Raw genomic sequence first — 27,016 nt, 5'->3', positions numbered from 1 at the left:
GTTGTTGAAATCCAGTCCCATTTCCTAGTAGACAAAACAAGAAAAACACACACACAAGGGGAAAGAAAAGAACAGCAAAGACAGAAAATACAGTTTCTGTCTCTGGTGTTGACTCACTTGCAGCCTTATTGCTGGAGAAACACAGGCACAACACAATCCTATCAGCCACTCTAAGACCTGGCAAACTTCTGCAATCATCAGGCCATTCAGGACATGGCTTTTAGTTGCCTCTTCTTGGTCACAGGCGTACCAGCAGTGTTGCAAAATGTGTGGCCAGCTAAACCAGACTCTTATTGGACAGAAGACAAAAGTAGGATTAGGAAAGAGAAGAAATAAGATGACGGAGGAAAAGGACACATGGGCTAATGGTGTAGGGGAGAAAGAGAGAGAATTTCACATCCCAGATGGTGTTTCAGATTTAACTGGTGCTGGTGGAGGTGGCAGTGTCATATGGGACCCTGTTGCTGGGCTGGGCTGGGCTGGTCTGGTCACAACATCTCTCAGGATTAAGACAAAGAAGGTCCAGGGTCCCAGGAATGGTGGGGGTAGAAATCATGATGGTGAAGCTTGATCCAGTAGTCAATTTTTCTCTCCAAAATTTCTTTAAGGACCCAAAAAGGGATTGATGGATGGAATAGCCCCTCCACTCATTATTTTGTCCATCAGTTAGGCCTAGTTTCTGAAACACTAATTTTGGCTCATTGATTTTCGGTCTCATGTTTTTCTCAGATACCAGGCAGGATCCTAACACAGTTCTTGAATTATATGAATAGGCCTCTTTGTTTGGACTAATTCAGAGTTTGTCTCCCTTTTGTAACTTTTCCCATCAACATTTATTATAATATGTTATTGTGACAGTTTATGAACTTTCACTCACTTTTTACAGTTGAGCTCACAATTAGGGTAAATTTGGAGACCCATTTTTCACAACAGAGTACAGTGTGTTCCCTTAAAACTGGTGATTTTGGGGAGAAGCAGCACAAGGAGAATGGGAAGGGAGGTGGGAGAGGAATGCAAAGAGGCAGGATGGAGGAGAATGATAAAATGCAGATGCTTCTGGGGGAAGATGGCATTAGCTGAGGGAGAGATTGAGGCACTGCAGAGTGGGGATGGAGGGGGGGTACTTGTTGGACATGAGGGATGCAGTAGCAGGTAAGAGGGGAAATAGGTGAGAGAATGGTTGGGAGCATGCCAGGGGAAATGTGGAAGGGAGAGTAGTGAACTCACCCCTAAAACTGTGCTTCTGCCAATGGCCATGCTGCAGGGATCACACAGGTCCACAAGGAGGAGAGCAAGAGACCAAAGGAAAGAGAGGGGCAGCTTTGATGCTCCCCGGTAGCTGCCTTTACTTTTGGTGTGTTGGTGATGGTGGTGGCTGATGTATTAGGAAAGGGTGCTAGCAACAATGATCACGTATACAACCAAATTCGGACAATCCTAAATCCCCAGTAGACCCAGAACAAGCCAAAGCCAGAAGGGCTTTTAAAAATATCAGGAGCAAAAGAAACACTATGGAGAAAGTAGGTTCTTAATAAATAAGGAATGAGATTAAGTTAACAATTCTAAAATAGCTGAATATGATCAATAGTTTTTTCAAATGTGTATATATAATAAAGTAGCGAGCTTGATAATGAGGAAGCCTTAAATAACTTGCAGACATAGCTTTTGATATAGGCAGATAAGGGAACATTTGTACATACACAGATCAGTGGCTAGAATGACCTGCATCTCGGGGGGTTCGAGGAATTGCCTAATCAACATATCAAATCTCTGAATTGCTTTTGAAAAGTTATGGGTAAGTAGGAAAGTACTATATGGAAGGGTTGGAGGTGCTTATCTAACCCATTCCTAACAATCTCTAGTGATGGTGATTCCACAGCCTCCCTTAGTAGCCTATTCAAGAGCTTCACTATCTTTATAGTTAGGAAGTTTTTCTTAATATCTAACCTAAATCTCCCTTGCTACTGATAAAGCATATTACTTCTTGTCCTGTCTTCAGTGAATGTGGAGAACAGTTGATCACACTCCTCTTTATAACAGTCATTAACATATTTGAAGATTGTTTTCAGGTCTATCTGTCTCATTCCCCCCATGCCCCAGGTCTGCATTTCTCAAGACTAAATGTACCCAGTTTTTTTAACCTTTCCTCATAGGTCAGGTTTTCTAAACCTTTCATTATTTTTATTGCTGTCTTCTGGACTCTCTTCAGTGTGCCAAGTAGAGCAGGACAGTTACCTCCTGTGTCTTATGCACAATATTCCTGTTAATGCACCCAGAGTGATATTAGCCTTTTTTCCAACTGTATCACATTCCTGTCTCATATTCAATTTGTGATTCACTATAACCCCCAGATCCTCTTCAGCAGTACTACAGCCTAACCAGTCGTTGCCCACCTTGTAGGTGTGCATTTGATTTTTCCTTCCTAAATGTAGTACTTTGCACTTGTTTTTACTGAATTTCATCTTGTTCAATTCAGATCAATTCTCCAATTTGTGATGGTCATTCCTGTCCTTCAAAGTGCTTGCAGCCACTCCAAGATTGCGTCATTTGCACATTCTTCTTTGAGTAGACTGCAGATGTGTATTCCACTGGGGTATGTGCATGCCCAGCACATGGGAGCCAGAGACTTTTGCCTAGCAATATCCATAGAGGTGCTGCACTCATGCCTCGTGATTGTGTCCCTTCCCCTGGCTATATGAGGTGGAGCCACCATGACCCCTCTCAGTTCCTTCTCACCGCCCGTGGCTAGAGTTGGAGCTCTGTGTGGTTGTAGTCTCACAACCTTGCATTTTGTCTTAGCCTATTTTTATTGTGTAAAGTTAGTGTTAGTTAGTAGTTAGATAGTGTTAGTTGATAGTTAGTTCCCTGGTAATGCCCTCACCAGGGTTTAAACATTGTCCTTCATGTGGAGGGGCAGTCCCCAACAGTGACCTCTGCACACGGTGCTTGCTTTGTCTTGCCGAGGCCCACCTTAAAAGAGAGCTGCTGAATTTGTAAATAGTTTAAATAGTGGACTCAGGTGGTACAGAGCCTTCATCTCAAGCAGCACTCCCTTGAACAGGCCAGATGGCATGATCCAGTACCAAGGCCCTCCTTGGGCCAAAGATTGCCCTTGCCCTCAGAGAGCGCTCCTGCCTCTCCTTCCAGGGCAGGTGCCTTGCCGCAGAGATGGAGGAGCTTCTCTGTCAGTATCAAGGAAGAGGTCTCATAAGACCAATCGGGACCGCTCCAGGTTGCGGGAAGACCTCTGCCTTCCCTAGGAAAAGAGTGGACTAGCATGGCGCTGGTTCTGGCATGCGGGATGGTATGGGTACCTTTGATCCTTTCCTAGTACCAAGTGCACAGGGCAGAAACCCTGTACCATTGACTCCTGTTCTGGCCTCTGGGTATCTGTGGAGTCCAGTACTGATGAGAGAGGTGCCGGTACCAACTGTGTCAATATTGTTGGCATATCAGGCAGCTGCAAACCTCCTCTGTCTTTCAATCCCAACCTCACTATTGGTCCAGGATTTTCCCAGGGCTGCACCATCTATAGTCTCTTTGAAGGAGCAAGCCACTGAACTTCCATGTCTGTCAGCATCACATCCAGATGCTGCCTTTCCTGTGCTGGTACTGTAAACTGGGGGGAACCTCTGTACCGGTACCCTCTTGAACATTACCACATTTGACACCACAAGTTCTCCCATGGTGGCTCTCACCCCCTTTGATGTTGGTATATTCAGATGCTCTTAGACCATTGTTTCTGCAGGACCGACACTGCTTGTGGCACCAGCATGCTCAGTACCAATGGTACCGCCTTCATCCAGGGAACTAATTCCCACCTCATTCTGGGCAACAGATGAATCGGACTGCCTGTTGGCTCCCTTGGGTATCACTCCACCCATGTCACCAAGATCCCGGGGCTCTGATTCCGAGTTGGAGTAGTTACCTTCCCGCTTCACACCACTCAATGAACTCAGGGCCACCAATGGACTAGTATGGCTTCCAGGGTTGGCATATGCTTTGTGGCCTGGATGGAGGTCCCTGTACCGGCCTCTACTGGCCACCAATGCCCTATCCATATCAGTGGTCTTGGACTCAGTGGGATGCTCTTCGTTCACACAGACCCTGCTGGAAGCCGAAGTCACCGGCCGGATCACTGGTGGTGGCTTCAAATCAGCTGCAGGCCCAGGCATCAGCAATCTTCCTCCCTATGGAACTGCTAGAGTCCTCCCTCCCAGATATATCTTTTCAAGAGTTGAGAGCCAGTTCTGGCTAAAACTAGCTCTTCATCCTTGTCACCAGACAATGCCATGCTGCCTGGTTCATCCTCCCTGTCTATTTCAGAACACTTTACAGCATACCAGAACCTTTTACACCTTGTAGCCGCATCTCTGAGCATCCAGGCAGAATTCTTTCAAGAGAACACACACACACTGGTGGACATTTTATAGGCCACTGGCCTCAGGAGAGTGGCCCTGCTCTTAAATGATGCACTCCTCGAGCTGGCAAGAGCCCTGTGGAATACACCAGCCACTGTACCACTGGTGGCAGAACACATGGAAAAACACTACTCTGTTCCCATGCATGAATTTGAGGGGTTCTATTTCCACCCAACTTCAAACTCTGGTAGTAATGGTAGTCCCTGGTAGTAATGGCAGTAAATAACAGGGCCCAGCAGGATAGGTTGAAGACTACCCCCAAAGACAGAGACTCCAGCCAGTTGGATCTTCTGGATATGAAGATCTATATCTTTGTCTCTATAAATGAGGATTGCTAATCAACAAACTTTGCTGACCGAGTATGAATTTCTTCAATGGGTCAGCCATGGCTAAATCCACGGAGCAGTTGCCTGTGACATCACGTGAGGAGTTCTGGGCATTTGTTGCAGAAGGCTGCATTGTGTCCAAAACATCCCTGCAGTCTGCCCTTGACGTTACAGACACCATGGCCTTGGCAGTAACTATGAGGATGACTTCCTGGTTGCAAAACTCTGGGATTGCTCTGGACATCCAGCAAGCTATCAAGGACTTGCCCTTTGACAAGATAAGACACGGGACACTTTTCACTCTTTCAGTGATTCCAGTACTACTTGAGGTCCTTGGGAGTGTACACAGCATCTGCACAAGGACGCTTCTGTGGAGTGCAGCAGCAGCAACAATATTACCCAACACTTCTCCTCCTGAAACAATGGGACTATCCTAGAAAGAGGGCTACGTCTCACAAGAGGAAGCAGTTGGACTTGGGCTTCAGAAGACCTCACGCCCTCCCTCAGCTCAGGCCATGCGTCCACTTTGATTCCTTTGTCCCGAGGACTTGTCCAGTTGTTACTCCGTCTCCCTGTCCCTTTGGGGACAGGTTGACCCGATTTTACAATGCTTGGGACTTGATTATCTGTAACAGCTGGGTCCTAGACACTGTCATATTGACCTACACAATCCAGTTCCTCTCCATGCCCCCTTTTCCTCTCCCCTCTTCCCTGTCCCTCTTCAGGGACCCCTTTCACAAGAAACTGCTCATTGAGAAGATCAGCTCTTTGTTGAAGTTGGGAGCACTGGAGGAGGTTCCGCCAGAACATCAAGGCACAGCTTTTACTCCCAGTACTTCCTGATACTGAAATCCAAGGGCAGGATGAGCCTATTCTTGACCTTCACAGCCTCATCAAGTACATGAGATTCTTCATAGTCACTCTGATGACTATCCTCCCTGTGCTGAGTGACTGGTTTGCTGCTCTGGACTTTCAGGATGTATAGTTTTATGTAGCCATTCTGTCAGGCCACAGGAAGTTTCTGCATTTTGTGGTAGGAAATTCCACTTTCAGTAAACGATTCTCCCATTTGACCTCTCATCTGCTCCCCAGTCTTTACCAAATGCATGATGCTGGTCATGGCATATCTCAGAAGGAAGGGAATCCTGGGTGGGTCCAGAAAGGAGGTTCTCACCCACATCAACACCCTGTTGCATTTGCTCAACCATCTGGGACTCATTTTAAATACTGCAAAGTCAACTTTGGCTCTCAGTCAAAAAATTGAGATTATTGTGTCCCTGTTAGACTGCACAAGGTCAAGAGCATTCCTGCTAGCCAACCATTCCAGACAATTTAACAGCTCTGCCTCAGTCTGCAATCTTAGCTGTCCATGACAGTCTGCATATGTCTGAGCCAGTTGGGCCATGTGTCCTCATGCATGCAGATGGTCCAATTCTCCAGGTTGCATTTTCACCCCTTTAGATGTGGCTCAGGACAGTTTACCACCCTGCCCTGCATCCTCTGGACAGGTTTGTTCACCTCCTTCCACAATTCCTGGATTCCCTGCGCTGATGGGAGTCCCCACACAATGTGTGTCAAGGAGTCCCCTTTGCTCAACCCTCTCTGACCACGTCAGTGGTTACCAATCCTTCTCTTCTGGGTTTGGAGGCGCATCTGGATATGTTGAGGGTACAAGGCCTGTGGTCAGAACAGGAAGCCTCACTTGATATTAACATGTTGGAACTTTGAGCAATCCACAATGGATGTCATGCTTTCCAAGACTGCATCAGACACTCAGTGGTTCATATACTCACCGACAATACCACCGCGAAATACTATGTGAAACCAAGGGGGGGGGTGCATTCCAGGTTACTCTGCCTGGAGTTGATCACCTTCTGGCAATTTTGCATTGAAGAAGACATCACTGGTTGCAGTCCATTTACGGAGGGTGCAAAATTGTCTTGGGGACATCTTTGCAGGGTTTTCTTTTTGAGCCACAAAGGGTCACTGAAGGAGAGTGTTTGCCAGGTTGTCTTTGCAATGTGGGGCATGCCCATGATCAACCTGTTTGCAACAAGGGAAAACAGGAAATGTCAACTATTACGCTCTCAAAGGAGTCTCAGCCCGGGCTCCCTCTCCAACACCTTCCACTGCAGCTGGCAATTGGCTCTTCTGTACGTTTCCCCCCCCCATTCCGATCATTCCGCAGGTTATATTGAAGTTCTAGGCGGGTTGGGCTAAGTTCATCCTCATTGCCCCAGCGTGGCTGAGACAGTGCTGGTTCTCAAACTTTGCGAAGTTGGCTCAGCCTCCATACCACTTCCTCTCCATCCCGACTTGCTCGCACAGGACCACGGCCCCACTCTTCCATCCTGCGATTAAATTCCTGCACCTTTCGGCATGGCTGCTACATGGCTGAATGAAGAGGAGAAGCAATGCTTGGAGACTGTCTAACAAGTCCTACTCAGCAGCAGGAAGTCCTTCACTACAATGACCTACTTAGTGAAGTGGAAGAGATTATTGGTGTGATCCTTGGCTGACAGGACCCAGACAACAAGGACTTTCATCCTGGACATCTTGGAGTGCCTGCTACATCTTCAGAAATGAGGCTTTGCATTCAGCTCTCTGAGAGTGCATTTGGCAGCAATAGCAGCGTTCCATCCCCTGGTTCAAGGAAAGTCAGTTTTTTCCAATGCCATGGTGATGAGATTTCTGAAGGGGCTTCTCTGCTTACATCCTCTGGTCCGAGAAATGATTCCCATATGGGGACCTAGACATTCTGGTGGCTCTGATTGATCCTCTATTTGAGTCCCTTGCATCCTGTCCGCTGCCCCTCCTGTCTCAGAAAACCACATTCCTTATAGCCCTCACTTCAGCAAAGAGGGTGTGTGAGTTATAGGCCCTCGTGGCTGAGCTGCCTTACACTCAATTCTCCAAGGACAAGGTAATACTGTGACCACACCCAAAGTTTTTATCCAAGGTGGTCTCTGTTTCATCTGAGTTAGGCAGGGTATTTTAACCTCTTTTCCCCCCTAAGACGCACTCTTCCCCAGAAGAACAGCACCTTTATTATACTCTGGATGTCAGGCAATGGCTAGCCTTTTACCTAGATAGGACCAAACTGTTTCATGTTTCACCTCTCTTGTTATATGTGGACTGAATGAAGGGGCAAGCAATATCTGCACAGACCTGTCTCTAGATGAATAACATCCTGTATCAAGCCTTCATATGAGATAGCTTTGGCTACGCCTCCTCAATGGATTACAGGCTCACTCCACGAGAGCTCGTGACATCGATAGCATTCCTCAGTGACATTTCCATACTAGACATTTGCAGGGTGTCCACCTGGTTGTCCATATATACATTTATGGACCACTGTGCTATTACTACATCTTCTATAGCGGACATAAACCTCAAAAGGGTGATCCTGTGATCCTTATTTCAGTAGACTTGGAAGTCTGTATCCAAATTGGGGTACAACTCACAAGTCACTTAAGTGGAATTACATGCCTGCATCTACTTGAAGAAGAAGAAATGGTTACTTATTGCAACTGTGGTTCTTTGAGATGTGATGCAGATGTGTATTCCACGATCTACCCTCCATCCGCTCTGCATTGAAGTCTCCTCTCATGGGCTTTCACTGCAAAGTAACTGAGGTAGGTTGGGGCGGCGCCACCTTGTATAGCCACGGGAAGAACCACAGCCACAGACATGAGCACTTGCCCCTCTATGGGTACTGTTAGGCAAAGGGCTACAACTCCAATGCACTGGGCGTGCATACACCTACGTGGAGTGCATGTCTGCATCACATCTCAAAGAACCACACTTACAATAAATAACCGTTTCTTTTATAAGCATACTGTCCACTCCATTATCAAAATCATTAATGAAAATATTAAATACTACTGGACCTAGGACTGAGCCCTGCAGGGCCCCACTAGATATCTTCTCACAGTTTGACAGCAAACCATTGACAAATACTTTGAGTTCAGTCTTTCAACTAGTTGTGCACCCACCTTATAGTAAATTCAGCTAGGCTGCATTTCTCTAGTTTACTTATGAGAATGACATGTGGGACTGTCAAAAGCCTTACTAAAATCAACATATCTCATATCTACTGCTTCCCCCATCCACTAGGCCAGTAAACCTGTCAAAGAAGGCATAATGATCTATGCTGGCTTAAAATTCCTTAAAATTTCCTTAAAATACTATTATTCTCTAGATGCTCACAAATTGATTGTTTAATAATTTGTTCCAATATCTTTCCAGGTGTCAAAGGCTGACTGGTCTGTAACTCCCTGGGTCCTCTTAGTACCCACCTTTAAAAAGGGGAAACCATGTTTGCCCTTCTCCAATTTCCTGGGACCTCACCTGTCCTCCATGAGTTCTCAAAGATCATCACTAATGGTTCTGAGATTGCTTCAGCTAGTTCCTTAAGTACCTTAGGATGAATTTTATCAGGTTCTGCTGACTTGAATACATGTAACTTACCTAAAAAGTCTTTAACCTGTTCTTTCCCTATTTTGGCTTCTGTTCCTTTCCCCTTGTGGTTAATATTAATTGTGTTGAGTATTTGGTCACCACTAACCTGGTTAATAAGGACTGATTCAAAATAGGCATTAATCACCTCAGCCTTTTGATGTTATTAGCTCATCTTCCCCACTAAGTAGAGGACCTATATTTCCCTTTGTCTTTCTCTTGCTCCTAATGTATTTAAAATATCTCTTGTTGCCTTTTATGTCTCTTGGTAGGTATAACTCGTTTTGTGCAGTAGCCTTTCTGATTTTTGTCCCTACATGCTTGTGATATTCTTTTGTTCTCTTCCTTAATAATTCTTCCACTTTTGGTAGGATTCCTTTTTGATTTTCAGGTCGCTGAAAAGCTCCTGATGGAGTCATATTGGCCTCTTATTATTTTTTCTACGTTTCCTTTGTATTGGGATAGTTTGTAGTTGTGCCTTCACTATTGTCTCCTTAAGAAACTGCCAGCCCTCCTGAATTCTGTTTTTCTGTAACTTTCTTCTCATGGGACCTTACCAACCAGCTCTCTGAGTTTGTTAGTCTGCTTTTTTGAAGTCCAATGTCCTCTCTCTTCTTCCTTTCCTTATAATCTTGAAATCTATCATTTCATGATTACTTTCACCCAAAATGCCTTCCACCTTCAGATTTGTTACAAGTTCTCCCTCGTGGTCAGAATCAAGTCTAAAATGGCTGTCCCCAGTGATTGTGCTTGTTCTATTTGTGTGGTTTAGACAAGAACTCTGGGCTAAATTCTCTGCTGGCATAACACCATTGGAGTCAATGGCATTGAGCCAACAAAGTACTTGGTCCTGTGTGTAAATAATCTAGAAACTCCAGATTCTGATAAAGAAGTATTGACCATGAAAGGTTGGAACTGTCAGGAAAGCTACGATCCATAGATGGACTGCAAATGACAACTTTCTCTCTCTTTCAGACATTATGTATCCTTGCCAACATAGCAGATGGAACAACAGCAAAAGAACTCATTATGACCAATGATGACATCTTGCAGAAAATTAAGTATTACATGGTATGGGGAATTTTTTTTTGAAGGGTCTTCCCTCTCCTTTTTGTAGGAGAGGAAAGTGGGTACTCTGACATGGCTTAAAAGTTCTACAAATTACTAATTTTCAGTATCAAACACTTAATTCATGTGCACCATCTGTAGAGAAAGCATATGTGTTAATTCAGTTCAAACACTACATGGATGCAGTAGTAAGGCTGATGATTCAGACAAAAGGATAATCCAAAAATTAAGGCTCCTACAGCAGCCTTACAGTGTATTAAGGTACACATCTAGCACCAGACAGTAATGGAATGGAAAGTGTTTCAACCTTAATTAGATGGGTGTGTCTGGTAGAGTTGTTAATAAATACTCCCCTTGGGGTGGAGGGAGTTTGGAGGTGTAGACTCCAATCCTCCAGATCTCAGGCAGCCGGAGGGAAAGGAAGTTGCACCCTAGTGACATGCTTAACCCATCCATGGTGTTGCTTTTCCTAGCCAGCATGAATTCTTTTGCTCCCAAGGCCTTTCCAGCCTACTTAATGTAAATGTTTAATTGTACAAAACAAAGAGATCCCAGGCACTTCTGACAAGTACATAAACATAGTAATTCAAAAAAGAAACAGCAAACCCAAAACCCAATACTACTAAATAACCAGCAGCACAAAACTGTGAACCAAATGCCCCATTTCACCATGTCACTCCGAACAAGACTTGCTGTTTCAACAGTCCTCCTGAAAGGAAATGGCAGCATGGCCTGAAGAACAACAGATTCAGGCTTGTTCAGCCCTTCAAGTATGTGCTCCATTGTATACCCATTAGCTGAGGCAAGGAATGGACTCCAGTATTGGTTTGTTAACCTGCCTGTGTGGCATTAACACTGGTCTGTTCCCCTCTAGTTAGCATCTCATGAGAACAGATAAGAGGCGATCTCATACCTTTGCTGAGTCTCTTGGGCTACGTTTTCAAACTTTTTAGGCTGCATACCCCTTTCCAAATAATGTAGTCTACCATGTACCATCATCTGAGATAAGCAGAGGCCACACGTGGGGGGAGACACATGGGGTCACATGCCGCCTCCAGATTTCTGCCTTCCATTTAGCAACAGCTTCTAGAGTTTTTTGAACTGTGGGGTGCACCCCCGTAGGAAGGCACAGAGGAACGTTCAGGGGGCAAGTAGCAACGCCAGATGGCTTGGGGAAGGAGCACCAACACCACCCCCAGCTCACCTCAGTGGGCCACCCAGCCTATCTGGGTTGGGGGTGCAGCCAAAAACTGTAACTCAAAAGAGAACTTAGCTCAAAAAGTTCGTTACCTCCACCCTCCCCAAGCCTGCTCAGTTTCTCACATGGAGGGACCCTCTCAAGCTGCAGTGCTCTGTGAACTCATTATTAAAAGGAAACTTAGCCCTGGAGCAGAGTGAAAGGATGTGTGTGAGAGCGCCAGGACCAACACTTCGTTACACAACCAGTTCAGCCCCAGGCTCTGTTTTCCACAGAGCTCCCCGTACAGGGGACCTTGGGCTGCCATGGCAGGGAAGGTCCCTTGCAGCTCAGCTCCATCCCGATATAAGGCTTTTTGGCTGTAGACAGATTTCTGGAAGGCTGGGTTAACAGGGCAGTAACACATCTGTTTACACTGAGTCTTGCTGGCCCTCTCAGAGCTGAAGCTCCAGGCTGCAAATAGCTATCTAGAGGCTTTTGCTGGAATTTTCTATGAGATTGTCTCTGAGGCAGACCTTTGTTCAGAAAAATAAATAACAAAGAAGAAAGGTAAGCAGAGAAATCTAAATAGAGATATTCCCCCAACACCTATTAAAGACCCCAGGCTAGCTGCTATAGAAATGAGGGTACACAATATGATGTAGCTGTCCTTCCATTTGGTGCCTCTTGAACAACAGGTCAAGGCAGAATTCAAACAAATGTTTTATAACTTACTGATATCCCAAGACATAACAGAAACACAGCAGTCCTGAGGAAACCTTGGCTAAAAACAGGCTCATCCCAGCTGCCTGAGTGAGAGAGCCAGGAAACAGAAAGCAAGTCAGAGGAGAACACAGTTATGCTCAGGAGCAGTGTGGCTGGTACAATCTTCCTGATGACCTATAGTCTGGACTGGACTGTATAGGGTGACAGATGAGAGAGTGGCAGCAGCAGGAACAAGTTGGCTGCAGGGTTGGTGTAGTGAGTGCAACAATTGTTGCAATATTGTGAAGGTAGAATCTGTTTTGAAATCAAGGACAGAGTAAAATTCCATTGAATGAACACTGTAGCTGACTGCTCTAAATAGCAGTAATGTCTTTGGTAGCTCATGGATGAGAAATTGCCTGTGATTTGTTACCTTGGTCCTTAAATGAATGTTAGAAAATGTAAATCTAAAAAGTTCTGTGATATTTAGCTTCTGAATCTCCAAAAATTCTATTTCTATATTCAGAGTCATTCAAATGCTAAACTCCAGCTTGCTGCCATGTTTTGCATATCTAATCTCATATGGAATGAAGAAGAAGGTAAGAGACTCTCATACTTTCATGTACTGTCTTGGGCAGAAAGTATTGTCGAAACAAAATCCTTTCATGGGAGAGAATGGCAAAAGTTAGGTAGTAGTAAAGACTGAGTCCTATTGTACTATGTATATCCTATACAAACACAGTGAAATACAGTCTGTGCCCCAGTGAGCTTAAGGTCTAGATCAGTGTTTCTTAACCTGGGGTTTTAGAGGGGTCGCAAGTGCAGAGCTGGTATTGGGGGTGGCAAGAAAGGCAATTGCCTGGAGCTACAGGGGCGCCATGAAACTAAGTTACATGCCTCAGCCCCGTGGGGGTGGGACTCAGGCTTCAGGGGTACAGTAGTTTGGAAAGGTTAAGAACCACTGGTCTAGATGCAAGATGCGTGAGTATGATAGACAATAGGCAGGCTGGGAGGGGGGACGGCAATGAGACTAAGATCCCAGCTGGTTGCTGTGATGCAGCTTAAAAAGAGACTTGTTGCCTTCAGGAACCATTATTTACCCTCCTTCTCCCCCCCCCCCCCCCAAAAAAAAAACAAAAAAAAAAACAAAAAACACGTTTTTCCTCAAGTGAAGCACAACTCAACCATCACTGGGTAGCTGATTTTGTGTAGGTGTCACAGTGAAGGAAGGGTAGAAAGAATGACAGGGTTATGGCCTTACAGCTGAGTTAAGGTCCTGTGCATAATGGACAGGCTGGAAAAAAGTGCAAAACCAGATGCAGGAGAAACTGCTGCTCCATACATACCCCTCCATACATCCTGTCGGATACAGCAAGGACTGCACCTCCTGCTGCAAAGTCTAACTCTAATATGGGAGACTCTACCCCCACAGCCCTCCCCCCACAGGATCTTGTCGGGGATCCAGGAAGCACTTTCATAAGCATGAAACTAATCCTTCCTCTAAATCCACTTTAGAGAAGTCAGATTTGATGCCGAGCAAGCCCATAAATTCACCCTGTAAGGATTTAGGATGTCCTAAATCCCAGAGACACAACAAGAAAGCCCATAAGAATTGGGCTACATTAATACCGGACTGCGATCTGTTGGAACCATCATCCTCTACATTTCCCAAACCCCGGGATCTGCCAGCACCGTTGAAGACCAATCATTGTCAACTTTACCTATCCAGGGCACTGTCTTCCTCACCAGGTACACAATCTCCTCCAGCAGCTCGCACAAGTAGAACCTCTCATTGAGGAGATCTGAATCTGGTGACTCCACAGGACATTTTTGCTCTCTGGGATCCAGAATCCTCCATTGGGCACCTCCATCTCCAGAGAGAAAATAATACCACCAAGGAAGTCAACTGCTGGAAGGAGTTTGTCGTCCAGCTCATCCATGGAATATAACTCTCCTCCAATGGTACTGACATTAAAACTGGAATCTACCTTCTTTTCATCAGGAGATTCTGAAGGACCTGATGAACCTTCCCCCCTCCACCCCCCCCCATCTTGTGTATCCTCCGCCACCTGAAAGATTGGGACCAACCTCTGCTGCATCTAACTCAGGGCTGTTAGTACCCCATGCCCTGAGAGCCTCCACAACTACCTACTGGCCATATTGGGGAACTTGAGATCAGTATCCCACTGCAGAATCTATCTGATCTGTTAGGGCAAAGGTCCCCAAACTATGGCCCGTGGGCCACATCCGGCCCACCAACACATTTTGACCGGCCCGTTTCCCCCTCCTGGCTCCACCCCTCTCCCACGTGGGTCCAGTATGCCACTCTTGGCGCCGCTGCTTTCCCCCACCCCTCTCCCACATGTGCCCAGCGCGCCGCTCCTGGCCCCAAGCAGTGCCGCTTGGTGGCTGCTCCCCCCTCCAGGCCCTGCCTCTTCCCCCTCCCCCCTCATGAAGTGTGCCCGGCCATTCTGGCCCACCATAAGAGGAAGACTGAGGGATGTAGCCCTCGCATCTGAAAGTTTGGGAACCCTTCTGTTAGGGAGTCACCTCTTACCTCCCCTCTAAGGGGATTTTCAGATCTCCCCCAGATCATTCGGAGGAGGAGCATTATGTGCTGGATATGGCAGTTCCACGGGAACCAGTAAGACTGCTATCATCGTCTCTGGATGAAATGCTGACCCCTACATCTTTTCCTCCCATCCGTGACTTTAGCCAGTTCCAGGACCACCTTCACAGAGTTGCTGGAGAACTACAGATTCCTACTGAAGAGGTCCAGTACTCGCAGCACAAACTCTTAAACATCTTCCACTCATCTGGATCCAACAGAATATCTCTCCCCATTAACGAAATCATACTGGAGCGAGCCAGGACAGTTCCCCACCGGACGCCACTTGTGCTCCCACCCCCAAAGGGTGGAGGAGTGTTACTATGTGCTGGCCAAAGGGGCGGAATGTTTGTGTTCTCGACCTCCTCCCAATTCACTGGTGGTCCAAGCTGCTCCTGAAAGGGCCAGACAGCAACATCCCCTGTCTGCCTCTGTGTATGAAGAGGGGAAATGCCCAGATCTGTTGCAGAGAAAGATCTTCTCATCTACCTTCCAATTCAGAATAGCCAGTTACCAGGTACTGGCTGATTATGACTTCCTGAACACCAAGTTTATGGAATTTACTGACAGCCCTCTGCAACAGGATAGAGCTCGTTTCCAAGTTCTGATAGGTGAAGGCACACTAATAGCCAAGAATGCTCTCCAATTTGCTTTCAATGCTGCTGTTACCTCCTCTACAGCTATGGCTACTGCCATCATCATGCACAGGGAGGCTCAGGTTTCTCTAGGAAGGTCCAGAATACCATCAAGAATCTCCCCTTCAGTGAATTGCAGCTCTTCAACCAAAGAACGGACGAGTCCCTCAATACCCTGAAAGACTCTGTGGCTACCCTTCGTTCCCTGGGGATATACATGCCTGCCCTTAATGATGGGCAGTGAAACTTACTCTTTAGATCCAGATATATGGCTCAGCAGTTTTTCCACTAGAGGCCTTCTGAAGCACCATACAAGACATAGAGGGTTCAAAAGACTTGCCTCCCTGCACCTGCTGCAACAAGCTCTGTATCTCAATCTCAGCTCCCAGTTTGATTTTATTTTTGACAGGTGCTCAAGAGCCACGAAACACTAAGCTCAATACCTCTCAATCCCACACACTATTTGGGGGTCATCTAGCACTCTTTCTTTTTCAACACCTGGAGTGTAATAACTGACAAGTGGGTGCTGAGTGTCAACCACTCTGGGTATACGATAGTTTGCATCCCTACCTCCTCCAAAATCCCCTTCCCTGCCCCCTACCCTTAAGGGGCCACTCTCACAAGGGTATTCTCAAACAAGAGGTAGACTCCTTATTGCAACAAGGAGCAACAGAACATGTCCCTCCGCTGTACTAAGGGAGTGGGTTTTACTCGACTTACGTCCTGGTACCCGAAAAGGAGGATGGTTGGAGACCAATCCTTGACTTCTGCTATCTCAGCCACTTCATTCACAAACTCAGATTTTGTGTGGTCATTTTGGCATCTGATATCTAGATCTAAAGGGAAATATGCCCTTGCTCAAAATTTGACTACCTACCTGGTGTTCCTACTATGGGAAGAGTTTGCAGCTATCGTCACCTGGGATTGGGTCAAAATTCATGGTGGAATCAACAGGATACTGCGTTAGCATCCACATGGATGACTACCTCTCTACTGCTGTCTCTGGCTCCTGATGCAAGCTACTCTGAATGCATCAACCCAGAGACTGCATGCAAACACACATGGACTCTCAAAGAACTATGCAGCCATCCTCTCCCTGTGACCCCCAGGCACCTTTGTTGACTACATGCAAACTCCTGACCATAATTAGAACGTTGATTTAATCATTTGAAGACTACACTTAATCTTCCCCACACCCTCTCGAACATTTTTCTGTTTACAGGTGGCTTGTAACATTGTGGCATGCCTGATTTGCATGACATGCTGCACTAAAAGGGAAGGCAATATAAGACTCTTATTTTTTACAACCCAGCACATCTCTATAAGAATGTAAGAGTTTCTACTAACAATTTAATTTTAAATGCTTGTTTCAATGTTATTTCCACTTTCTGGTCTCCATTTTGAATTCCACCTGGGGGTGGGAGTGACACCACAGCACGGGCTTGCAATCCACCATTAGTGGATACACAGTTTGCAATAAATTTTGCCTCAAACCATGTATTAATAACAACAAATGTAGAGCCAGAAACTAACCAGCCTGAGTGGCTACTTCTTCATCTTGTTTCTGCTGTCGGTTGTGTGGCAGGCTGCTCTGCCAGAAGGGCATCAAAAAGCTTTTCCGAGTAGGGATCTTGAATGTGCTACAAAGCTTCTTCAGGGACTGTCCTGGTTTGGTCACTTTGGCAGCCTCAACTAGCTCTTGATGGCTCCCCTCCAGTCCGATACTGGATTCAGGGGTGAGAAGGTCACCATCTGAGCTTACCAATGTCGTGAGACATTGGTGGCTCAGTGCTTGGTGCAGTATTCAGCACCTAGTCAAACTCTTTGTAAAAGGGGCAGGATGACAGCAAGTTCCCAGAGGTGCAGTTGTCCTCCTTGGCTGCCCAGTGGTCATTCTTGAGCCACTTAATCTGCTCCCTGCTCTAGGCACCATCCAGCGAATCCCCAATGCTGCCAGATTCTTTATTTCCTGGTGCTTGTGGTCATCCTTGGAATTTTTTATGAAGTCAAACTGTTTGCTCACCTCATACAGGAGATTAATCAAAATCCAATTGTACTCCCATGGCCAGGTAGCAGCACGCTTGGCAAAGAACTTCTTCATGTTGGTGGCCATTGCAAATGTAGGAGAAGGTTCACTCTGCTTGCAGTTTAGAGGTCAGAATAAAATGGAAAGGTCAGGTGCTGTGCAGTTGTACTTGAACCAGAGGAGTGGCTTCTGCTCATTTCCTGGGAGCCAATTGGCTAATCTTGGGATTACAAGTACAGAGAACACCATCCAACAGGATTGTGGAATAACATTGAGGTGGACTCTCAGGACCTGGGAGGCCCTGGCCTGAGCTATGTTCACAGTGCAAAATGATGGAGTTTGGACCCAAGTCTCTGCGGGGCTTGGGCTCGAACCCTCCACCCTCTGGGGTCCGGGGCTTGGGCCTAGATCAGACAGAATTATGTCTAGACTAAAGGGGGTTTGGGCTTGAGCCTGAGTCTGATCCCAGGCTTTCATTGCAGTGCAGACATATCCTATGAATCGGGAGTTGGAAGGCCATGAAATTGCAGAGTAGGATATGGGAGCAGTGCCAGGGAGGGGATGACAAGTAATGTGAATGAGAGAGAGTGGCGAAGGGGTTGGGGGAATATGATTCTTAGACTGGTGGTTACAATTCTGTACATCTGCTGTGGTGTTCCTCAACAAGGAGACTTATTTCTGTAGTTTTCTCTCTCACTCTCCTGCTGAGTAATTTGAGAATGTGAAGCATCAAGAACAAATTTCACTTCAGCATGTGAAACTTCACACTGAATTTCCAGCATTCTGATTTCCTGTATTAGCTTGTGCTGTATGTTGAGTGCTACAAGTTAGACTCTGTAACAAGTTTTCAGTTAAACACACCTCGTAGCAGACAGAATTGGGAAGGAAGAAGCCGGTCAAAGTCACAATCCTTACTTTATAATAAAATCTCTTAAGGGTCTTGCCTGTTTAGTTTTCTCTCATTTATACATGTGAAAAAATTATAGAAAAAAAAATTAAGATCAACTTCTTCCAAAAGGAAAAGACTTAAAGGTTAAATAGACTTCAGGGTCTTCTTAGCATAGCATTTTACTTGCATCCACATGTTATACTCTCTCATAGCACATACTTGCCTCAAATCCTTCTTTATCATTTTCAGTAAATCACTTGTTTTATGTTATCCCCAGTAATGTGATTTATATTTTTAGGCTCACAAGAACGCCAAGATAAACTACGAGATATCGGAATAGTAGATATCCTGCACAAACTGAGTCAGTCATCAGATCCAAATCTTTGTGACAAGTAAGTATTAAAGAGCCCCCAAAATAGAGATCAGAGGGAATTCTGTGCTTCTTTTCAAAATACTTCTTGTTTTGAAAGCATTTGGGAAAAAAAATCCACAAGACAATACTACACGCAGAAGACAGGCCTTTTTGTACATTTGTGTGTGATTTTCCCATTACAGTGGTGAATCCTGCCACATGAATAAAATATGGTATTCCTACTTATTTGAAGAATGCTTGTAAAGTAGGATTTATGACAAGTTCTAAGGCAGGACAGACACCAAGATGGTTATCCACTCTTACTTTATCTCCCTACCTCAAAAACAACAGTACACATTGACACAACATTAGTATTCTTCCAGGCCTCTGGAACTTTTCCAGTATACCACATTTTATTAAAAATCAATAAGATTTCAAGGAGATCCTCAGCTAATTTTTTTATAATCTTGATTGTTATTTATCCCGTTTTGTAGATTTAATCTGTAACTCTAGTCATATGCAGTGTTGTTATAGCCTTGTCAGTCTCAGGATATTAGAAAGACAAGGTTATTGGACCAACTTCTATTGGGTGAGAGAGACATGCTTTTGAGTTTACACTGAGCTCTTCGGGTCTGGGAAACGTACTCAGTGTCACAGCTAAATACAAGGTGGAACAGATTGTTTAGCATAAATAGTTAACATATATTTCAAGGGACCATCCAAGGTGAAATGGCCAAATTAAAACCCCTCCAATCATAGGGGGGAAGAAGGGTGGTGATGGAAGGCTGCTGAGGGGGAGTGTGGGGTGTTGTTAATGGGTTATAGATTGTTGTAATAAGCCATAAATCCAGTGTCTCTGTTCAGTCCAGGATTTTTAGTGTCTAGCAAAGTTATGAATTTAAGCTCCCAGGCTCGTCTTTTTAAAGTGTTATGCGGGTTTCCTTTGAGTATGAGGAATGACATGTCAGATATAGAGTGATCGCTTTGTGAAAAGTGTTCACCCACAGGTGATAGGGTGTTTAAGGCTATGTCTACACTTAAAAGCTTACAGCCACACAGTTGTACTGATACAGCTCTGCCACGGTAAGAGCACTCATGTAGCCGTGTAATGCCAATGAGAGAGAGCTCTCCCGTTGACATAATAAAACCAGCTCAACAACCAGCGGTAGCTATGTCGGTGGGAGAGCGCCCATAGCATTTATGCCAGCAAAACTTATGTCACTCCAGAGTGTGTTTTTTCACATCCCTGAGCAACAAAAGTTTTGTCCACATAAGTGCTAGTGTAGACAAGGCCTTAGTCTTTTATCATTTTCCTGCATGAGTTAATTCGAGCGTGCAGTGATTGTCAGGTTTCACCTACATAGTTATTGGGGCATTGAATGCACTTTATGAGGAACATCACATGGTTCAAGAAAGATTTCTTTCAGGATGGGGTCCCACAGAATATGCTGTGAGGAGAAAGTCCAGGACATATACCTTCACACACTTAAAACTGTCTTCACCAGATAAGGACACTCCACCAGAGAAGCAGGTCACATCATGGAACGGGTCACCCATATACCCCAAGAGAACCTGCTTCAATACTGAAATTAACCCCCTTCTGACCACACACCCTAGTTGTCACCAACCACCCCCACATTGGAACACATACGGGGTATCAAACAATACAAACCATATTCGATGGGGACCCCATCGTGAAAGAAATCTTTCCCGAACCCCTTCTTCTGGTCTTCAAACAAACCCCAAGCGCATAATGAGAAGCAAGCTCTCCCCAGACCAGGGCATACCAACTCAAAGCAGCACAAGACCCCGTCAGAACAAAAGATGCAAAACCTGCAGATATATATTACAATGGTCAGCATCCCCCGTAGCAACCTCTCAAGATCCATGAGTCCTACACGTGCCAGTCACATGCGACACACCTCATCCAGTGCACTCAATGCCCCAATAACAATTATGTGGGCGAAACCAGACAATCAGTACACTCTCAAATGATCTCACAGAGGAAAATGATAAAAGACGAAAACACCCATCACCTGTGAGTGAACATTTTTCACAAAGCGATCACTGTTATTCCTCATCCTCAAAGGAAACCTGCACAATACCTCCAAAAGATGAGCCTGGGAGCTTAAATTCATAACTTTGCTAGACACTAAAAATCATAGACTGAATGGAGACACTGATTATTACCACAATCTATAACCTATAACAATGCCTTCCTCTCCACCCCGCCTTCCTTCCTCCGTGACTGGAGGTGATGTTAATTGGCCATTTTACCTTGAACTATATGTTAACTACTTACACTAAACAATCTGTTCCACCTTGTATTTAGCTGTGACCCTCTGAATACGTTTCCCAGACCTGAAGAAGAGCTCTGTGTAAGCTTGAAAGCTTTTCTCTCTCCAACAGAGGTTGCTCCAAGAAAAGATAATACCTCAGCCACCTTGTCTCTCTAACTTTAGTAGTGGCTTTTTAGCATACTCCCTATTTACTGTTGGAATAAAAAGTATTTCATCATATGATATTAAAACATCATCCAGCTTCTTCCCAAACACAGAAGAGAAATATTTATGAATATTTCTGCCTTTTCTGTGTTGTTGCCAATTTTACCATCTCCATCTATTAATTAGGTCTCTGTATTTCTTTCTGTGATCAGAGACCAACGACACAATGACCCAGTTTTGGATAATATTATACAGAGACATCACCTAGTTTTAGTCAATGTTGTACAACTGTTCAAAATCAAATTAGCAAATTTAGTGGTTTTCAATTTCTGCTTTTATAAAAGAAACATACCCCCCAATATGTGGTTAGGACAGAGTTGAGATGTAGCAGTTTGAGATGTATAGTAATATTATGCTAGTATTCAGAAAGGATAAGTGGAATGATGTGGGTAACTAGAGTCAAGTTAGCTTCACATAAATCGTGAACAAAATGCTGAAAAGCTGATATGAGATTCATTTGATAAAGAATTAACGGCTAAGAATATAATTAAGGCTAGTCAACATGGTTTTATGGAAAATAGGTGTTGTCAAAAAAATCTGATTTCATTTTTTGTGATATAAGTTTGGTTGATAAAAGTAAGGTAATTGCATAGATATAATATACTTAGTCTTAGTGTTTGACCTAATACCACATAAGATTTTTATTAAAACGTTAGCACTATACAACATGAACAGAGCGCACTTGAAGTAGATTTAAGTGGCTGACCGACCTCAAAAAGTAGTTGTCAATAGTGAATCATCTTTCAATGGAGGTGTTTCTAATTGGGTTCCCTGGGGAAATGGTACCAAGCCTGATGCTATTCAAAGTTTTCATCTTATTATCTGGAAGTAAATGTAAATTCTCTGAGTGCTAGTCCCCGTATGTATTCCACATGTGAGTACACACGTGCTCCACATGCCTGAGATTGGAGGCTTGTAGCAAGTGTCGGTCCATACCTGCACAGTTGTTCTCCTCATGCTGTGATCCAAGGGGATAGGTGGTGGTGCAAACTGATGCTTCTCCATTCTTTCTTACCACTGTCTAACCTGAGTCAGACTCCTTTGTGTCCAAAGCAATCTTTGTTCCTTCCAGAACCTCTAAGAGTGTGTGTGTGTGTGTGTGTGTGTGTGTGTGTGTGTGTGTGTGTGTGTGTGTGTGTACACACATATATGGTACATAATAGTTATAGTATTAGTCTTCGCATTTAGTATTTTACTGTTTATAGTGTTAGAGCTAGCTTAGTTCTCCCTGCCTTGGGAAGCTTTTCCTGTGGAGGGGGACTATGCCCAGAGTCCTGGGTTTTAAGAACTGTATTTCCTGCCCCCGTTCCTTCTCTAGTAGCGACCAAAACCAGCACTGATTTTATTGTCTTGGAGAGGCTCGGAGCACTGCCAAGCACAGCATTTGCTGCTCCTTCCCTCCATGGATCTGTGGGGGACATGAACTCCACCTGAGGAAGCACCTCCTGGGGAAGGCTATTAATCCGTAGTCAGACTCAGGCTGGGGATACCCCCCAGAACAGCAGCCTCAGACTGTGAGCAGTGCCTCTCTGAGCATAAGCTCTGGAGCAGAGGTGAGATCTGTGAAGCCTAAGAAACCTCAAGAGAAGAGAGTGAGGCACATGGTCATAGGCACAAGGACAGATCTCCTTCCAGATCTGCCTCAAAGAGAAGAGATCCTTTTCTAAGTTGGGTTGCTCAAGAACGAAAGACGCAAAAGGAGGAAGATCCATTGGTGTATCAGCTCCAACGCATAGATTGAAAGGTCGGCATCCGACAGCGCCAATCAAGAGATCCGTGGAAGTGGAGTCCAACAAGGTACTGTCTCATTCTAGGAAGAATCCATGCTCAGACACACCGGATCTGCCTCTGGCACTCCCTGAATTCCAGGACAGACTGAAACATTTACCTCATTGAAGGATATTTTCACCTTTATCCTACCCTCAATGTCCTCTCTTCTTGGGTCCAATCTTTCTTGGACACATCTCTACACCAGAGAAAACCACTTAAAGGAGAGCGGGACTCTTCCCTACCATGTCAACAAGCCATAGCATTCTTCCTATGGTACCATTGGCACTGTTTTTTCATCAGAAGAATCTGATGTTCCAAAAGAGCCTTCACCGCTTCCAAGAGAGATCCACTCAGACACAACTTCTAGGAAAGTTGGAGCCATCTTTCTCTAAGACACAACTATTAAGGGGACTGATGGTACCTAATAACTTGGGGTCCCCCACAGCCATTTGACCCATCATACTGACCTTATTGGGGCCCATGGAATTCATATACTAGATGCCCTGGATTCGTGCAGGAATTGCATCAACCACCTTCCCCTAGCCAGTACCAGCTGGCTCTTTTGGAGTATGTGGAGGAAGAAATTGAGCTGGATCCAGCAGTTCTGATGGGCATGTCATCCTCCTTGCCAGATGAGACAAGTACTCCATCATCTCCGTCCTCATCTAATGATCACAGGCAGAACCAGCAGCTTTTGCAGCAGGTGGCAACAGAGGTCCAGATTCCTCTGAGGAAGTATATGACACACAGCATAGTCTCCTGGACATTCTGCAACCCTTTGGCCCTAGCAGCATGGCTCTCCCAATGAAGAAGGCCTTATGGAACCCACTAGGATATTGTAGCACGCTCCTGCCTCCTTTGCCTCTTTCCAAAAAAGAACCAAAAAACATTACTTTGTTCCAGCCAAAAGGAACTGTTTACCCATCTGATGCCTCGCTCCTTGGTGGTACAGGCAGCCACAGAGTGATCCAAACTACAGCACCCTAGAGTAACTCCCTCTGACAAAGATACTAAATGCCTTGACCTTTAGGGGAGGAAGGTATTTCCATCAGCCTGCCTCCATTTCAGAATTGCTAACTACCAGGCTGTTAGCAAAATAAGATTCCACAAATTATGATAAATTTTGGATTTCAGGGACAAACTTCTCCCAGGAGGAGAGGGCTCAATTCCAAGCCCTCATTGTTGAAAGCAAGCTGGTGGCTAATATATTGCTACAGGCATCTGTGGACCCAACTATATACTACATCTTGAGCCATTGCCACAACCATAGTCATGACGTGTGAATCAGGCTTTAATCTTCAGGATTCCCCAGGGAAGTCCATTGAGGTCTTGCCCTTTGAGTTGAATCTTTTCAGTGAAAAGACCATCATACATTTTCTTAGGGACTCTAGGACAGTCCTCCACTCCGTGGGCATTTACACCCTGGCCTCAAATTGAAAACACCACCAGCAGACTTATAAGTCCAGAGCCCCTTCCCCGTTCTCCCAACATTTTATCACCAGTGCTCCTACAAACCGCCACATAAACAGAGTTCAAAGACACAGCTTCCTCTACTTCAACTGCTGATGTTCAACCCCAGGTGCCATCCAGGGGTTTCTTTTGACAAGATACTCAAGAACCACATACTTTCTACTGCTGTCATTCCGCACTGCCTCCCAAACGTCTGGTGGCTGTCTCGTCCTCTTCGACCACAAATGAAGGGCAATAATGGGTAAGTGGGTACTAGAGATCATCCAGTTAGGCTACACTATCAAATTTTTCTCCTCCTCCCTCTCACAAATCTCCTTCCCGGCTCCTTTTCAGGGACTGCTATCTCACAAGGAGATTCTCCATCAGAAGGTGGACTCTCTCCTCCATTGAGGGGTCATAGAGCAAGTGCTACCACAGCATCGAGGGAAGGGGTTCTACAGCTCTTACTTCATAGTTCCCAAGAAAGAGAGTCTGGCGACCCATTTTTGACCTTTTGCAATTAACTCTTTTTTATTCGCAGGTCAAAATTCTGAATGATTATGTTGGCATCAGTAATACCCTCCTTAGATCTGGATGAGTGTTAGACCTAGAACGCTCATGTTCAGAGAAGGTTCAATCTATTCTCAGTCAGAGCAGAAAATGCTCCACCAGAAAATGCTGTCTGACTACATGGAGGCATTTCTCCACCTGGATGCAACAGAAACATTTACCCTCAAAGTCAGTGGGTATTCCTGCTATCCTTGGCTACATCTTTCTCCTCAAGATGTCAGGATTTTCTATTAGCTAGCAGCAATTCTCACTTTCCATCCTCCAGTTGAAGGCTATAGTATTCTTCCTCACCCAACAACATTCAGATTCCTAAGAGCCTCATTAAAGCCTCCCCACTGGTTAAGGAACCAGCACCACAATGGGATCTCAATCTTGTACTTTCTTTGCTTACTGGGCCTCACTTTGAACAGTTAGCTACTTTCTCCATGTCCTCTTTCCAAGAAGGTTGCCTTCCTAGTTGCCATCCCATCAGCTAGAAGGGTGAGTGAACTAGGAGCTCTTATGGCAGACCTGCCATACACCATATTTCACAAGGGGACGGTTTCCCTTCTCCATCCAAAATTCATCCTGAAGGTACCTTCTGAGTTCTACTGAATCAACCTATTCACTTACTAGTTTTCTTTCCTAAATCTCATGCTTCTAAGGAAGAGAGAAGACTTCACTCTGTCAACATCAGGCAAACTTTGGCATTCTATCTGCAGAGAATGAAATCAATTAAGAAAATGCCTAGACTATTTGCTGCTATAGCAGAACAAGCAGGGGACAAGTGTTATCAGCCCACAGGATCTCTAAGTGAATTTCTGGCTGTATCCTCCTTTGCTATCAGTTAGTACATCTCCCTTCTCGAGACAGAGCCCATTCCCCTAGAGCACAGGCAACTTCACCAGCATCACTTAAGGAAGTACATCTACTGGACATTTGTAAGGTGGCTACTTGGAGTTCCATCCACACCTTCACCTTGGGTTTCTCACAATGCTCTGCTGTTGTAGCTCCCAACCTGGGCCACTCACAAACAGCCTCCCAGCATGCAGGTCACACCCTGAGTGTCTGTGTAATGCTAAGCTGCAGCTCTGGTCCAGCAGCCTGTCAGCAACACACCAGTCACATTCCTGGTTTCCACCAGCCTTGGTTACTACTTGGTGACCCCAACACACTCCCAAAACCATGTGTTCTGTACTGTCCAGCCTTCTCTTGGGCAGTTCAGATCTTAAAGGGACGTTGCCCCATAAAGGATTAATATTCAAGTTTGGTACTTGAGCTGGAGTTACCAAATAGTTCAGTTTAAACACAGCACTGGCTTGGTTTAGATTAAAAATAAAACAAATGTATTAACAAAAGAAGAGAGGATTTTAAGTGAATTCAGCTATCAGATATTAAAGTCAGAAATGGTTACAAGAGAAATAAAGATAAAACACTTTCTGGTAGCTAAAACTTAACAACTTTACCACGTGTTCTCAGCAACGTGGCTGAGCAAATTCTCTGGTCAGGATTTCATGCCATAGTCAAATGGTTCCTTTGTCATCTTGGGTGAGAGAAAGAGAGAGAGATCTTGGGGGTTTCTGCACCTTTCTTTTATAGTCCTTGTTAGCCTTTGAAGAGGATTCTTCTGAGTGTTATTCAAACAGTAAAGAAGACGACATGGGGTCTGGTGGTGAAGGAGGCTCCATGTTCTTTCTTCTCACCTGTGTTTGCTGAAATGCAAATTTGCTTTGTCTCCTGCAATCTCTCCCTGCTCTCTCAAGGACCTGTTTACTCCTTGCATGTAAATTTTCATTTTTTCGTTCAGGATACTTCTGCTTGGGCAGGGTTGTATGGTTTTGAATATATGCTAAGAACATTATATAGGGGGATTTTGTAACTTTACATATAATGTTGCTACATACATTTTACTATGATATTATTGAACAGTGAGTTGTTAGTTTTTAAATGATATCTCACAAGGTATATTTTGTACAAATTATCACGGTAGTGTGTAGGGTGTGAATATGGGGGTTCTTTTGGTCACAGATTTATAAACGGGAATAAGAGTAAGGAATGGATTTTACCTCTGTATGTAGC

At 44.9% G+C, this 27,016-nt stretch overlaps 1 protein-coding gene across 6 annotated transcripts in view; it reads left to right on the top strand.

Annotated features, from left to right (window-relative positions):
* The window catches only part of ARMC8 (armadillo repeat containing 8), a 187,472-nt gene that overhangs the window by 155,513 nt on the left and 4,943 nt on the right, over nucleotides 1–27,016 (top strand). For all 6 annotated transcript variants that reach the window (XM_067538782.1, XM_067538781.1, XM_067538780.1 and 3 more), the window contains 3 exons: nucleotides 10,181–10,276; nucleotides 12,682–12,754; nucleotides 18,612–18,705. In XM_067538782.1, the coding sequence (XP_067394883.1) occupies nucleotides 10,181–10,276; nucleotides 12,682–12,754; nucleotides 18,612–18,705 (263 nt within the window). The remainder of the gene's footprint in view (nucleotides 1–10,180; nucleotides 10,277–12,681; nucleotides 12,755–18,611; nucleotides 18,706–27,016) is intronic.

The sequence above is a fragment of the Emydura macquarii genome, unplaced genomic scaffold (genome assembly GCF_026122565.2).
Source record: "Emydura macquarii macquarii isolate MOO-44397 ecotype Brisbane River unplaced genomic scaffold, CSIRO-AGI_Emac_v2 contig_499, whole genome shotgun sequence".
NCBI classification, from domain to species: Eukaryota; Metazoa; Chordata; order Testudines; family Chelidae; genus Emydura; species Emydura macquarii.
The sequence above is the reverse complement of the archived record's forward strand: the minus strand, read 5'-3'. Positions and strand labels throughout refer to the sequence as shown.